Raw genomic sequence first — 16713 nt, 5'->3', positions numbered from 1 at the left:
TTTTGTTAAAAGTTACGAAGGAAAAATGACTTGGACTCCATTGATTTCTACGACCGGCCAACTGCTTGACAAATATGCACTTTTAATTACAGGATGAATTTTCGGATGCATTTCGATATTGGGCCATTTCCTGTTTCTTTTATAATATTCGCGCGAAAAAATTAAAACATATTACATATCTCTGTTCCCATATAATTGAGGTTACCTTTATATATTGAACCCTTGGATATCCAGCTTGAAACTGCCGAGTCCATATCAATAATGGGATGGCCAAAACATTTCCATAATCCGGACATCTCTAAGGCGAGATGAACGTCTTTTGATCGAAGGTAAAATAATGACCTATATGGATGTTGTAATACTATAGGTAGATCCGAAACAATATCTTTATGTCGTTTATTCTTACAAGAGCCTAGACAATATTTTGATGTTTTAACATGGCCTTCCTTAGTTATTGCAAGTATATTATTACAAACAGAGAATAGCAAAGTCTTATAAACTTTAGATTTCGATTATCACGTCGATATTTCAGACTTACTCGCTGATAAAGCAATACCATCTCGTGAGGAATAGGTACATGAATATGACCATCAGGCACACCGAAGCATGTACGGTTACTTCCCAATAGGACCTAAATACTCAAATAGAAGTGCTCTTGTAAATTTTATACTAACAGATGATTTCTGTGCTAAAAAAATTATTGATCGTATAAATGAACCAGATGTTCCTACTTCATGGAAAATTCTGGTTGCAATTGTCAAAAATAATGAATTGAAATTAGCAGGTCGCTTTATGGAAAAATGACTCCCGAAATGAGGATCTACCAAGTTTGTACCGAAAAGAATTTAGATGATTTTATTCTCCCGTATATAGCAGGTCAAACTATGACCATGTCCGAAGAAAAGCTACAAATAACAATATGCCAAATGACGGCACCCTTGATTACAATAGTATTAGCTGCCATTTTATAGTTCTAGACTTTTCTTCTTGGTGCACAAATTTTCGATTAGAATTTGCAACTCCAACGTTTTTGGAATTAGACAACCTGTTTAACCTCCAAAATATTTATTCATATTCACAAATATTTCCAAAAGAAAGCATACTTATTTTTGAAGATAAATGGGTGCCCCCTCAACAAAACAAATTTACACTTGACCCTGAAGACGATAGGAGATGTGACCATGGACCCGAAGGCTGGTTGGAAGGTTTGAGACAAAAAGGTTAAACCCTCCTCACGGCAACTTTAATCCAATATGCCGCCTTCAAAATTGGTGCCAAAATTGATTTAATGGGACAGGGAGACAATAGGTTGTCCTTTTGCAAATGCCATCACAAGCAGAATTATTGTCTTTAAACTTGACTCCAACAGACTATCTTAAAGTGTTTATGGACAATTTACTTACTACTATTTCTTCTCAAGCGGGACTACCTTTAAAAGATCTTGAGTCTTGGTCCTCACAACATTTATTTGAATATGGGAGGAAATACTATTACAAAGGCTCTCAAGTTAGCAATTGTTTAAAATGTATATCGAGAATACATAGCGAGGCGAATCAGGTCATTCCTTCCCTAAACGGAGATCTCTCGGAATATTCTCCAAAGGAATGGCATCAGCTAATGAAGATGACATCCCTTCCTTTTCTTATTTCACCACTATTATTACCTGGTCACGGCACCAATATAAAATATCAAAGATGTTAAAAAAGTTAGTTAATTAATGGTAAGTAAAATATTTAAACTTAAACCCTTGAAACATACACTATTTTCAAAGCTAAATATCTTTTAAAGAAGGTTAATTAATAGTAAGTAAAAGATTTAAACTTAAACCCTTGAAACATACACTATTTTCAAAGCTAAATATCTTTATTCAATTAATATAAAAAAATTGATTGCAAAAAAATTAATCCAATAAAACAAATTAATTATATCAAAAAAATTAATTCACATAATCCAGAAAAATTAATATTTTCATAAAAAAATTAAAAGTGGTCTATTATCATATACAAAATAATTACATATTTAAATATAAAAATAATGACGATCTTTTACCAATAAAAACAAAACTCAAAACGAAAAAATATATCTTGATTTGTTAATTGAAGAAAATATGTTCCCATATTTTATATCAAAAAACACATAAGGGAAATAAAAATGATTTTTTTGATTGACATTTTAATTATTAAATTAAATATCAACAATACCTATTAGAAACTAGGACAATTACGACTATATATTTGTAATCGGATTGGATAACTACTTTTTATCTGTACGCCCCAAACGATATGAAATGAAATAGTAGACAAAGAGTACGATTAAAACCGGACCTCAATGACCCATAGTCCATGATAATTCTATTCACCCATTATCTAGGTTTGACACTTGTCAGTAATTACAAATTTACTATTGAATAATAAATTTCGATGTTATTCAAATTTTGGGATCAATTAAATTATTGATTTAGTGTTAATTGAAATGATAGATTCTAATATTTAAACTAATTATTTACCATCCGTAAAGGGTTTTTTTTTTAAAATACGATTCTTACCTTTAATTCCCATATCTCAGGTAATATAATTGCTAATGATTAAAATTTTTCTTGCTTATTTGACATGGAATGGACGATATCATATATTTTAAATCATTTATTCAATTTATGTATTACAACTTTATAAAAATATATATCTTAATACACAAAAAAAAGGGTTTCGTAAAAAGGCAGACGATCGCTAATTAGGGCAGACGATAAAGGGTTTATTATTATAGATCATAAGGAGAGACATTTTTTTTTATAATAAGATGAACTAGACATAAGAAGACATAAAAAAACATTAAATGAAATTATCATTTATTTTTAAAATAAAAATATAAAAAATAAATTAAGTCTGGGTTTGGGCATGATTAAAATCAATAATTTACGAATAAAAAATCAAGATTTAAATCTGCTTCCATGTCCCTTCATACTCAAGAGTCAAGAATATAATTTTTTTTCTTCAAAAGAGATTAAGCTTCTTCTCTCATATATAATGTATTTTAAATAAAATAGGTTGCGTTTTATATAATATATTTTTAAAAAACGCGTAACAGTTTATAATGCGTTTTTTAAAAAATGTTTTTTATTTTTTAACGCTATTTTTCATATCATATACTTCAATTTAACAAAAATACTAGGCTTATAGAGCCAACAACGTATTGAAAAAAATGATTAAAATATTTAAATTAAAAAAAGATTTTCAATTCATTCAGCTCATAATGGTTTCCATTTGGCGACAGGTGTAAATTAAATATATAAAATTAAAAATATAAAACATTTTAATATATATAAAAGAAATATTATATTTTTTTTAAACACAAAAATTCAATAAAAATGCTTACTTACCACATATTACTTTTTAATACAATAAATTGTTTTTAATAGCAGGCAGGCAGGGGAAGTTTTTTTTATTTGTATTTGTTTGAATAAAGGTAAAAAAAAATATAATGAATAAATTTAAAGTTTTAGAAAATGCAATTGTTTTTTTTAAAAAAAATATTACATAATCGTGAAATAGAAAGAAGAGGTAAAAAAAAATTACAATTTTGGATTAACTGAGGCTGAGGGTTATGGCAGAGCTTCTGAGCGTATAATAGTGCGCATGCGTTGTTGACAAAATTACCGTTTAGCATTAGCAACTACTTAAAAAAACGAGAATAGGTTTTTTTTCATTACTTTTTTCTATTCTTCGCTTTGTAATATTATATAAAGACGTATTATAAATAACTTACTTATAATCCTAAAAAAAGGAATATTTAGAAATTAAAGAAAATAAGAACGCAGACGATAATATAATTTTCAAAGGCAATCCTTATTTTTAGAAACTTATTTAAAATTTTGAATCGACGATATTAATAAAAAAAAGGCAACCTCAATTTAAACAAAAGTTTCAAAAAAGGGAATAGGTATTACCCCGAGGGGATGCCAGAAAAGTAATTTAATGATATACCCCCTTTTGTGTGCACTATAATGATAAAAGATGGCAGGACAAAAATTGATTGTCGCGAATGGCATCTCTGAAAAATTTGAATAGATTCAACGTAAATGGATATTAAATCTTCAGACAAATATTATGAAGTACTTGATAGAATACTGTCGCATACCTAAAATTAGTATCCAGTTCGTAAACTATAAATATAAGCATCAATGCCATCAAATATGGAAGAAAAAGTTCATTTTATGAATAAGTTGAGGCATTCTAATCAGCTGTTATTAATATGGTAAGGGTTTAAAATAAAAAACCTGCAAAATTGTCATTTGACACTGCTATATTTAAAAAAGAAGATTATTCATAAAATTATGGCTTTTACTTTGAGGTAAATCTCTTAGCGAAGTGAAATATTTAAACATAATTTTTTAAATAAATGACCGGATATGATGGGTGCAATAAGTATATCAGGGAAGTCTTGAGATTGCCTATAAAGTAAAAGTTATATGCAATCGTGACTATAGTGCGTCAACTTAGATTTCAAACAAAATAGATATCAGTCCACGGGGAAAAGAGAAAAGTGGAATGATATTTTTTAGCTAAAAAAAATTTTTATTGGAACTTTGTAAAAAAATTGTCAAAAATATCAAAATATTAGGGACAATATATATTTTAATGTAAAATGAATCTATCTCAGGACTGAATTTGAAGGATAACATTTTTTTTGATGCATTTGTGAACGATTATTAAAATAACTAACTACCTTAAAAATATATGTAATTTCAGAATATAAGTTGTGGTCACTAAATATTCTAATATAGTATCGCCTTTCAAGGAGGCAAAACATGGCTGATACACAAAAATACCTTCAGGAAAAGATATATTTCGAAACGCATAATCTTTTTCCAAGTTTGAAACTTCTTTGTATTGCAAAAGTGTTGGGAAATTAAATGAATAAATATTCGGGGATTTCCAATTTCGTTCCAGGGAATATCATTCCCTTAAATCCCTATAAAGTCCACTTTTAAATATAAAAAAAATGTTATGGAATATAATCAATAATTTTTTGAACAAAATAATTAAAGGAACCACGCTTCACGCTTTAGGCCTGGCTTGTAGTTAAGCGCGATAACGAGAATCGCTAAGCGGTAGCGTAACTGCACTGATTTTCGCCGAAGAGATTTAAATTTTGCTAATCATCAAATGCTATTATGCTAAAGCAATTATAAACCATTTTTTTATATTTATTTTTAAAAAAATAAAAAAATTAATATATTCTTTTTACTAAAAAATCGAAGGGATGAAAAATGTGTTCGCAGACAAAAAAGATAGATTAAAATAATTGGTTTTTTATAAACTATTTTAAACTGTGTAACAATAAAATATTATATTAAAAATTAGCAGGTGTAAATTTAATTTTTAAAAAAATATATATACATTTATTAAAGAGTTTATTGGTTTTTTAAATTTTTTGCCAATTTTTAGGCGTTTCAAATTCGCAAAAGATAAAAAAATTTCTTCTCTTATACCTTTCTTTGTATAATAAAAAAACGATATAATTTTTTGAAAACTATTAGTAGTCAGGGAAAGAGAAGGGGGGGGGGGTATATATGAAATAAATTCTATCAAAACGTGTGGACGCATTACTTTTATAATAAACGATAAATTTAGAATTAATGTTCACGGTTTTTAAAAATATAAGGGGGGGGGTGGGACTTCATTTTTGGTTAATATCTGCGCATGCCTAGATAAACTGCGAATGCCAAGATAAACTGCAAATGCTTAGGTAAATTTTTCCTGATATATACTAAGTGTGTTTCATTTTCTTATGATAATTTATAAAAATTAATAAATATATTCAATAGTAAAGGAATATACAATAATATTTTGTATTTCCTTTTTATCTCACAATAATACTTTAATATAATTATATCAGCTGGTAACCCGTCAAGAATGACGGGGTTGATGGTATTAAATACCTAAGCCCGACTCGGTTATAAAAAAATTTTAAAAAAAATACCCAGGCCCCGGGTGGATTATTTTAAAACCAAATACTTGAAATCGCCATTATTAGCTATAAAAATCATAAATAAATAAAATATAATTTTAAAAAATCCGGGCCGGGCCTGAGAATATAAACCCGGGCCGGGCCTAAAAATATAAACCCGGGCCGGGCCTGAAAATATAAAACCCGGGCTGGGCTGTGTAAATGATACCTCTGAAGGTCTCTGAAATTTATAAAATATATTTTATAAAAAACAATTAAAATTTCGGGAAAAAAAATGGAAGTAGTGGATTGCAATCATTTACTTATAAAAAATGATGTAAAGTCATATAAAATGAAAAATATATACTTGAAAAATTTTGTATTGGTTATTAAGAGTAAATGATAGGCTTGACGGTGTTTAATAGAAAAAAATTAAATATTATATTACAGATCTTTCATTGAAGAAATATCGAAATAAGACTTATAATGAGATAAATTAATATGTCAAGGTATTGAAAAAAAAAAAAAAAAAATTTAAACTCTTATAAATTGAATTTAGATTCTTTTCTTATGATATAAATAACTTATAAAAATTTAAATTATTAGGATATAATCAAATAATCAAGGAATACATATTAACAGTTGTAATTCATTTTATCTCATAATAAGGTAGTTTAAATACTTTAAATTATAATTACATTAAAAAATAATTACATTTCAAATTTCGATAAGATTAAATCCGCAAGTTAGCGTATTGTTATTTTATGACAAATCGAATACCTATTTGTAGTTGTTATTGGTTCAATCTTACAGGAGAGTGCTGGGAAAAATTCGTCAATTATTAAGGCGTTTAAATTTATATTGGTTCCTTTCCAATTTGAGCACCTGTGTTTTTAAGAAAAACCCCGTGGACAAAGTCATAGTTTTCGGCTAAAAACGCGGTTTAAAAATTGGCTTAAACGGCTAAAAAAACACAGTGATTACCCCACTTCAGTTATTAAACAAATCTCGCAAATTATATATTTTAATGTTGAAACTTCGTTAGGAATACATTTTTTTTTTAAATTCCCAGTAAACTTACCCATACTATCGATCAAGCTGGGACAATAAGAGTAGGAATAATAAAATAAACGGAAAAAGGGGGTTTAAAAATAATATTAACAAAATTATGTTAGTATTCCAAAATTAAATTTATAAAATTAATTTTTTATTATTTAAAAACAGTTTTTTTCAAATATAAAAAACAAAAAAAAATCATCTTAAGGGAAATTTTGAAACCCAAAAATTCAACTTAAAAAATTTATGAGATATTATGATTGTGAGTGGTAATGAAATATTTCCAGCATAATATTGGCAGACTTTAAAAATTTGTATAAAATTTTTTTTTAAAAAAAACAGAAAAAAAACAATGTTTTATAAAATTTCGTCCCTTTTAAAAATTTTAAAAAACATATAATATAACCAAATGAGATTTGTGAGTGATAATGATCAGCAAAATATTGGCAGGTTTTAAAAATTTGCAATAAAATATCGGTATTATCCTTTTTTCGTAAAATCATAGTTATAGTAATAAAAATTTAAAAAAAACAGAAAGAAAAACAATGTTTTATATACCTTTCGTCCCTTATAAACATTTAAAAAAAATATATAATATAACCAAATGAGCGGAGAGAGATATTATAATGATTTGTGAGTGATAATGAAAAATTTCCAACAAAATATTGGCAGACTTTAAAAAAACAGAGAAAAAAAACAATGTTTTATATTTTTTCGTCTCCTTAATAAGAAAATAAAAAACAGGTAAATAAAAGCTCGTATTAAAAATGTATTTGCAAAAATATATATGTGTATAGGCCTTAATTAAAATAAATAAATTAGTTAAATTATTTTAATTTTATCAACTACAAACAAAAAATAGCCGCTATAGGAAATATCTTTTTTGCGTAAATTAATTGTAAAGTTATTTTGTATAATTGAAAGAGGTCACCGTTTGAAATAGTAAAAAAAAAGACAAGGAAAATTAGTTCGGAAATTGAATTATTTAATTAATTCATTATATAAAAGAAAATATCGTTACTTTTTTTAAAGTAACTTGTTAAAAGATACATCATTTAAAAAAAAAAGTAAGTCGCTACTTTAACAATGCTAGAAAATATGAAGTCATAAATTTTCGAGTATAAAATATATGGAAATTGTAGGCTATTGTCCAAAAATCATTTTTTGTCAAAAATTCGAAAAGTTTTAGAATTATATTTTGGACACGTTTTTATCATAGCTTATATTTTAATTTTCGATAAAATTTCGAAAGTTCGCGAATCGAGATTTTTCTTTTTGATATTTTAGACAATAGCCTAAAATTACAACAAATCATATGATTACCGTATATTAAAACGCGCTCGAGTGAGCCTTCCGATATATCACTTGTTTAACCACCTATTTCCGGTATCATTTACCGACATTTTTTTTAGCCAATACGACCAATTATTATTATTATTATATAATTTTTACAGATAAAAAATTTTTTTTTAATTTGCCAACTAAGTAATTATAATATTTTTTTTTCGATACTTAAATTGATAGCCGAAAATAATTTTTTTGGATCAAATAAGGATTTTTTTTTGATATTATAAAAACTTGTATAATTTTAAGTTAATTTTGTATTTCGATTGCCAACAAAACTATGTGCTTATTATAATTATAAAATTGTTAGTTTGTAAATTTTAAAGAAAAATATTTATAAATAAAAGGTATATTTTTTCGTGTATACAAAGTTAAACCTTTTTTTATAACACATCAGTCTAAACTAAATCTTATAGGTCGAAATTTTGGAATTAAATACAAATTTAAAACTAAATTATGTATATTTTTTTTCTAACATCGTCATGGATGCGTTATGTTATGTGTATTATCCAAAAAAAAATCATAATAATTTTTGACGACATCTTTATTCAGATATTTTTTAATTTGTATAGAGGATATAAAAGAATGTTTTAAAAGATTGTAGGGGGGGGGGGGGGGTGAGAGTTGACAACACAGGTAAAAAAAAAATCTAATAAATTTAATAAAAAGTCTTAAAAGGATTGTGACTACCTATTTTGATGTATGAATAATTTAAAAGATAATTTTTTATATCAAATACTTGTGACGAAAGTTATGGATATTTTTTAAGACATCTGTTGGTAAATATCATGAGCTTTAAGGTAAAAAAAAAATTAATTAGAAAATATCAATAATATTTGCACCTTTTAAAGTTTAATTTTTTATCTTGTTTTACGAATCGAAGATAATCTATTTTAAAATGACACTAATATTTTAAAAACGATTTTTTTTTTCAAAAATTTTTTTACGGCCCGGCCTGCCACGGGTTATGTTTCAAGGCTCGGCCCGGATTTTTTTTAAAAAAAGTTTCTAAAAAATTAAAATACGGCTCTAGGGTCGGGCCTAGGGCCGATAAGTCTCTGATATCAAAAACACAAAAAAAACACGCTGAAAAATCATTTTAATGAAAATTTTATAACTCTTTAAAAATTAAATTGCTAATAAGATTTGAGTTCAAAGCTTATATGTTTTTTTTAAAAAATAAAGTTTTTAAAAAATATTTAAATGTTTATGGCCATATTTTTATTGTTTTTTTTTAAAAAAAAAAATGGCCTGAAAGTTTTAGATATTAAATTCTTCGATATTTTGGAACACCGCCTAAAAAATAAAAGTTTTTGTAAATGAGCAAGTTATAAAAGAATTGTGATGATTGGTGGATTATATTTAAGATAATGTCGGTGTTGTCAAAAACCTAGAATTTAAACAAGAAATATTGTGTAAGACTCGAGATTCGGATCAAAAAAGGGTTTTCTTTCCGTCATATACGCGCGAAATCTCGAGGGTTAGATAATAATTTTTTACCGCCAAAATTTGATTTCGGCTGAGAATTATAGTGTTCTATATCCATCTTTTATACTTTTTCCCGATAAATCAATTCTCGAGTAACTGCATTCTTCTTCCAATATCATCAATAAAAATTTGAATCCTATATTTTCATTTTTCATTTTAAAAGATAAGTTACTTTTTCTTACATATTTGTATAATTGACCAATAATTACCCAAGTTTTCGGGTCGGGCATGGACAGCCCGTGCAGTTGTCCAACCCCCCCCTCACCTTATTATTTTTATCTGGTTGACAAAATTCTGTCGGTTTTCTTGTGAGAGAACAAAAAACGGAGTTTTTTAAAGAACTGGAGTCGTATAACCGACGAGCAAAATGAATGAATGATTTTAAAGTTGTTTCCAACGCCAAGCTATAATTTGATCAATTAGCATGATACCAAAATGCGTTATTCGCGTTTGCAACGCGGAATTTAGAACGCTCAATTCGTGGGTAATTCTACCAAAAAAAAGCATTGAACATGAAAAGCTATTGATAAAAATGGGGGGGAGGGGGGAATTGGTTTGACCAATTTCTTACCTAACAATATTTTAATATACAAATAAAAGCTATTAGAAAATTTCTCTCGTTTCATTGGTCCGTTGGCGCAAACTTTCTAAGGATATTTTAAGACAGATGTCGCCGTCATATATTCTTGAAAATATGAATGTTTGTCACGAACCATTCGCATCGCATTTTATATATAAAAAAAATCGATACCTAGTTTGGAATTTGGGATGGCGTTTAATGCGACTTTCGAAAAAATAAAATAAACCAATCAACGGTTTAGGATTACTTACTATGAAAATAAAATTTTAACAAAAAAAAATCATGATAAAAAATAAAGGAATGATAAATAAAAAATTAATTTGCGATCTAGATAACAATTCCACGAAAAATATTTTAAAAAAATTGGATTTTATCGATCTCGTATTATATCGAAATATGGTTGTTTAAAAAGGCGACTAGTTATTCTTTAAAACGTAATGGCTGATATGACACGGGCCAATAATAGACAACAAAGAGATTTTGAATCGGCGCAGTTTAAAAGATAATCATTGTCCCAAACCAAAAGTTGATTTAACGTTTCGTAAACAAATCTTGTATTTATAGATGAGATTCAGAAGCGAATAAAAGAAAGAAGGAAGGAAAAATCTAAGAAATCATTTTTTCCCAAATTTTAGAAAATGGAAGCATTTTTTTTCTTTTGTTAAGATATTAAGTTACCAGAATTTCTAATTCAAGTGCCGATACTCTGATTAGGATGATGAAACTTTCTTTAGGTTGTTTGTCAGTTTTATTCCAGGATTTAAATAAAAAATAACCGTTTTTTGGGGGAAAAAAACTGACGTGTTTTTTTCAAGTTTTACTTCAATATTTATGGAAAAATGTATTTATACCTATTCTATTCCAAATATTTTGCGAAATCTTATAACTCAATTCGTCCATTGTTAAAATGGAGTTTTTTTTTCGTTTTCCTACATTCCTAGTTAAATCTAAATGCCTATTAAGTATCTCCCGAAAAAGTATATCAGCTTTTGGAAGTAGCGTAAAAAAAAACTCAAAAAAATGGATGGGTGGGCATATTTTACATTCTGTCATCTATATCACCTTTAATTGACAGGATGAGGGGGTAATAATTTGCCGTCAGTCATTTAGTTATTCGAAAGAATATATAAATTTTATAATAAAAATAATCGATAAAACCTCAATTACACTGTCTTTTCCCTTCCATCCCTCGTCCATATTAAATAGTGATAAAAAAAATTCAAGGGATAGAAAAGATATTGATTTATTTTCACCCCATCAATTTTATCTTTTTTGAAAATGTCCAGATTATATTTATTTTATTGATATTTAATTTTTTTTTTTTAAAGTTCTTCCAAATCTTGGTCTGCGTCTGCGCACTTAACTCGTCTAGTTTCCCCCTTCGCTTTTTAGAATTCCAAATAGCTGTCTGAGATTAGAAAATGATTTTAAACCATTCATATACGTTACACTTAGGCCACCCGAAATAATAAAAAAAAAAATTCGCGAACTTTCGAAACTTTATGGGAAAAAACAAAATATGCTTCATTATTTTGTGTAAAAATAAAAACGACCCAAAACATAATTCTAGAAAATTTTAAGAATTATCATATATTTCAACATTTTGGAACTTCAGAAGGTTTTCTAGCTTTAGCCAATTTTTTAAATAATATCCTGAGTGAGAATCAATTTTACCAAAAATATCCTATAATCTTAAGTTACTTTTCTGAATAGAATGCTCCAATCCACCCCCCCCCCCCCCAAAAAAAACGATTTTTTAAGATTAACTTCAAAAATAAATAATTTGTATATAGGATTCGAAGTCGATCTGATCTGAAAAGAATATAATAATTGGCGCGTAGCATAGTTTTTTTTTCTTTTATAAATATTCTTCTCGACATATTTGTAATATATCAATCGTTTTTTATTTCTAACAATTATATGCGACATTTATGTATTCATATAAGAGATACAATATTTAAGTAGAATAATATAAGAGCGTAGTGTTTTTAAAAAAAAGGGGCTAACCCAATATTTATGGGTCTGTAAATTTAGTTCACAGATGCCAGAAATGATTGGACATCTATCAACAAAAATTTCGAGGCTTGGGGTGATGTTATCCTCGATAAAAAATCCTATTTTAAAATAGGATAAATCGAGCCACTTTACAACATGTTTGAAAATTGATCCTCGTAAAAAGTTTGAAAAATGATACCGTACCATTTTGAAATATGAGAGTTTTGAAATAATATTGATCAACCATCCCTTTACCATTAGTTGGTTAATTTAATTTCTCTATTTTTTTTATAGCCCCTTTGGGAGAAGCGGTAAAAAATAAATGTTATCAAAAATTACTTAATATAAGAAGTAATTGTTTAATTGTTCTAGATAGGTAACTCCAAATTTGTAACTATTTACAGTTACATATTAAAAAAAACACTGGAATGCAATTTGTTAGAATTATATTTTTTTTATATAAAAATATAGTTAGTTATGAGTAATGACAACTTTGTATTAAGTAGGCAATTAGTTATCTGTCAGCTACCGTTAGAGTTCTAGCTCTTTTTTTAGAAATGTAACTAAATTACACAGAATTAACTAAAGAAGCTTCAATATTTACCGGGTTTTTTCTTCATAGTTGGGTAATAATTACTAGGTTTCTAGTCGTTATTAAGCCAATTTGTCGGCTAAAACAATCGGTTAAACCCGAGATTTTAGCCCAAAACTATTACTTTGGCCTAGGGATTCTGCTTATATATAGCAGCTAAAATTTGAGATAAAAACTGATATGACTTAAAACGTCTCAATGTTAACGGATTGTAGATTGAGCCGTATTAGCCGACATTTAGCGACAGGCGCCTGTAGATTGGGCCGAATTAGGTGATTAACCCTCGAACCACATATTCGTTATTGATTTGGCTATAGTAAAAAAAAGGGGGGAAGAAGACAAAACAACTAACTATTTAAAAATCGATATAGAACTTTTCTTTTTATCGACAATCGCAACAATCATCATAATTTCAAAAAAAGTATTAACCAATTATGTTTTTTTTTCTTTAAAAAGAGAAGGGGGGGGGGGAGGATCGACAAAATATCGAATTTTGTTTAATATATAATATATATATATAATTATTTTCTAATATTAAAAAAATAATAATTATTTCGTTTCCTTTTTTCCTAGTGCATGTAAAAAAATAAATCTATCCTCGATTTGATTAAGATTTTGCACTTTCCGCATTTATTAGCATTAAAAAAACGGATCAATAGATTCTAACGATAACCATTTTTTTTATGATACAAAATTATAAAGTTTCATTTTGTTGTTGTTTTTTTTGGAATTTAATTTTTTTTTTATCGATTTCTTTTTTTTTAAAAAAAATAAAAAAATAGTTTTAAAAAGGGGCGGGGGTTGGGGGGTGGTGTGGTGGTGGAAGAAGGATAGTTTCACCTTACGACTGTGCATCTCGTTACTCCCTTCATGTTGATCGTCTTAATTACTTACAAATCTTTCCATAATTTTGAATTGATTTTTATTTTTATTTTAAATATTCATTCATACTTGTGTATGTCATCGAAAATCTGACAACCAATCAAGAGCGTATCCATGAAAATCTCGCCCTTATCTTCTGCTAAAAAAATGCTATAAATATATTTCTTACCCTTATTTAAGTGCTACTTGAGGCTCTTGTAGTTGATGTTACAATACATCACAGCAGTGTAACTAAAAATTTTGGAGGGGTAACTCGGACGGGCCTTATAGGCAGTATTCAATTTATGATTCTAGTCATCAGAGAGGTCTCAGTATCATCGAGCTTATAGGGATGGGAATGAGGTCTTGTGAGCTCTGCTTAATGAATGATTATATCAGGGATTATTCATAATCGGTTAAAAATAAAATGACCTATATTAAAGCATTTGGGTTCTGCGTTTTTTTTATCCTTCAGAATAAGGTGTATTTTATATAATATCTGTGAAAATGATATACACCCTTTCATGAAGGATAATATGACTATTGAAAATCACGTTATAAAGGTATGGCAAAAATCACTCTTAGCTATAGAATGCCTTACCTTTAACAATATATTAATAATCCCTAATATAATATATTTATTGAATCAAAGCTCTCAAGATCTACTTTACAAATTATATAATTTGATGTATATTGAATGACCACTTTGATAAATTGTTTATAAAATTATTAATTTTGAAGATTAAAAACAGATTTTAAATATGATGGAGCAATCAATGCAACGTTCCCCTTCATCTCATCTAAAATTATTTAAAATATTTATGTCTCCCGATGATTGGGAGAGGTGGTACTCTTTCCACTTATTTTTCTAAATATTTTTGATAAATTTGAAGCATATTTTATTTATACCAATAAAAAAAAACTTTTTACTATAATAAAAATGTATCAACCATGCTGGAAAGGTATGGTGTGTCCAAAATATCATTTTGGGATTTAAATCAAAAATTAGCCAATGATATGACATCTAAATCTAAAATTAGCAAACAAAATGAATCCAAATCTAAAATTAAATTCAAAAAAATCTAAATAGCAAAAAAATAAAATAAATTCCAATCTAAAAGTAGTGTGGCCCATTATATTAGGAAAAAATATGAAGTCATAATATGAATTAGGTAATAAAAATTGAGATATCTGGAGGTAGCATTGTTAAATCACCAAACTTTGAACAAATCTATTATGCCAAAACCAAACTGTTAAATAACCGTTATGATTTGCCAAACTTAAATGCTATTGGAACCATTAAAAAATTTGAGATATAAATGAAAACCTATAAAAAAAGAAGCTTGTGAGCTAGTTAGAACCTTTTAAAGATTAATAATCAATTTTGACTAAATATCATTAATAATTTTAAAAAATTTTCTATATTGCTATTTGACAATATAACAGTGTTCTCAGCCAAACAATTTCTTCTACCTCCTGAGAATTTTAATAAAATATTTTAATGTACATGGCTCAATATTGTTTTTTTAGAGATTACTAATAAAATTTTTTAATTCCAACATATTAAATGATACAATTTAAATTAGTTTGAAAAGATTCGATTTTTTTAAAATTCATTTTAAAACCTTGCCTTAGCCATTTAGCCTAAAAATATAAATCTCAGATCAACACCAAAACAAAAATATTAGTTCTGGTTTAGATTCAGATAAAGAAATAATGAATCAAATTTTGTTTGTAAAACCAATAAAATTGGTTTAGTTTGAAACTTTAAAAAGCTGTTCAAATATTTTCGAATACAAGCATATTAGAATTATATAAAGAAAGAACCATTTTAATAGAACATTTACTCACTCACATTTCCCTTTAGAATCATTCATATATAGTAAAAAATAATTCAAAGCAACTAAAAATTTTTAAAAAAATAGTTTAAATTTTAAAAAAATCCAATGTAGATGTCAAGAATATCTGGGGAATTCTATGAGTTGTATAACAATTTGACCTCTACAGATACAAACCTTTGCCATAAATTGGTGGAAGGATAATAAAATTCTCCAATAACTTTAAAAGTGTAAAATATACTTTTTTATTAGCATACCCATACCTTATTATATCACAATGTTATGAATTCAAAAACTTAAAATATATCTATTTTACTTCAGTTTTTATAAAAAATTAAAAACTAAAGGGTGTTTATTATAATTTTAGTACAGTAATTTCATTCTAAAAAATAAAATTCTGGCTATGCATAATATAATAATTAGTTTGATCATAATTATATCATAAAGAATTATATAATGATTATTGTCCAAATTTTAACCTTACCTTAATATAAATTATTATAAATCTACAAAAAAAATATGTATATAAATTTAACCAGTAAATTAAAAAAAAATATTATATCATAATTATAAACCTCGACTGTTAAGCCATGCACATCTACTTTAAAGATGAGAAAAATAAGGTATAATATATTTTTCATGTTTTTAAAGTGATTAAAGTTAGAAATTAATATTTTTGCAAAACAAAATAATTTATATTTTCAAAAAATCATAAACCGTTTATATTTATTATTTTATATTGTTGTCTTGCAATATTAACAAATGGACTGTGACACAATACAGACGATATTATTTTTTTTTGTAAAAAATATTAGGTCTTTGATAAAATATGGAAGAGATATTTAAAAAGATAAATTCCACAAATAAACCAATAGCAAAATAGAGGCTTTAAAAAAATTTATTTATAAAAGTAGTAAAACTTATATATAAAAATAAATACATTATTAAATGATTAAATATAGTACTATATATAATAGGCAAGGAATTGAAAATATCTAAATATGAGGGTAGTT

General features: G+C 26.8%; 1 protein-coding gene across 1 annotated transcript in view; it reads right to left on the bottom strand.

The window, feature by feature from the left end:
- The window catches only part of LOC135929746 (amyloid beta precursor like protein 2-like), a 30282-nt gene extending 13836 nt beyond the window's left edge, over positions 1 to 16446 (bottom strand). The window contains 1 exon segment of the mRNA XM_065466449.1: positions 16276 to 16446. Coding sequence (XP_065322521.1) covers positions 16276 to 16341 — 66 coding nt within the window. The 5' untranslated portion in view covers positions 16342 to 16446.
- Between the last annotated feature and the right edge of the window lie 267 nt (positions 16447 to 16713).

This window comes from Gordionus sp. m RMFG-2023, chromosome 5 (genome assembly GCF_954871325.1).
Source record: "Gordionus sp. m RMFG-2023 chromosome 5, tfGorSpeb1-WG-v2, whole genome shotgun sequence".
Lineage (NCBI taxonomy): Eukaryota > Metazoa > Nematomorpha > Gordioida > Chordodea > Parachordodidae > Gordionus > Gordionus sp. m RMFG-2023.
Note: the sequence above shows the minus strand (reverse complement) of the source record. Positions and strands in the feature narration are given on the sequence as shown.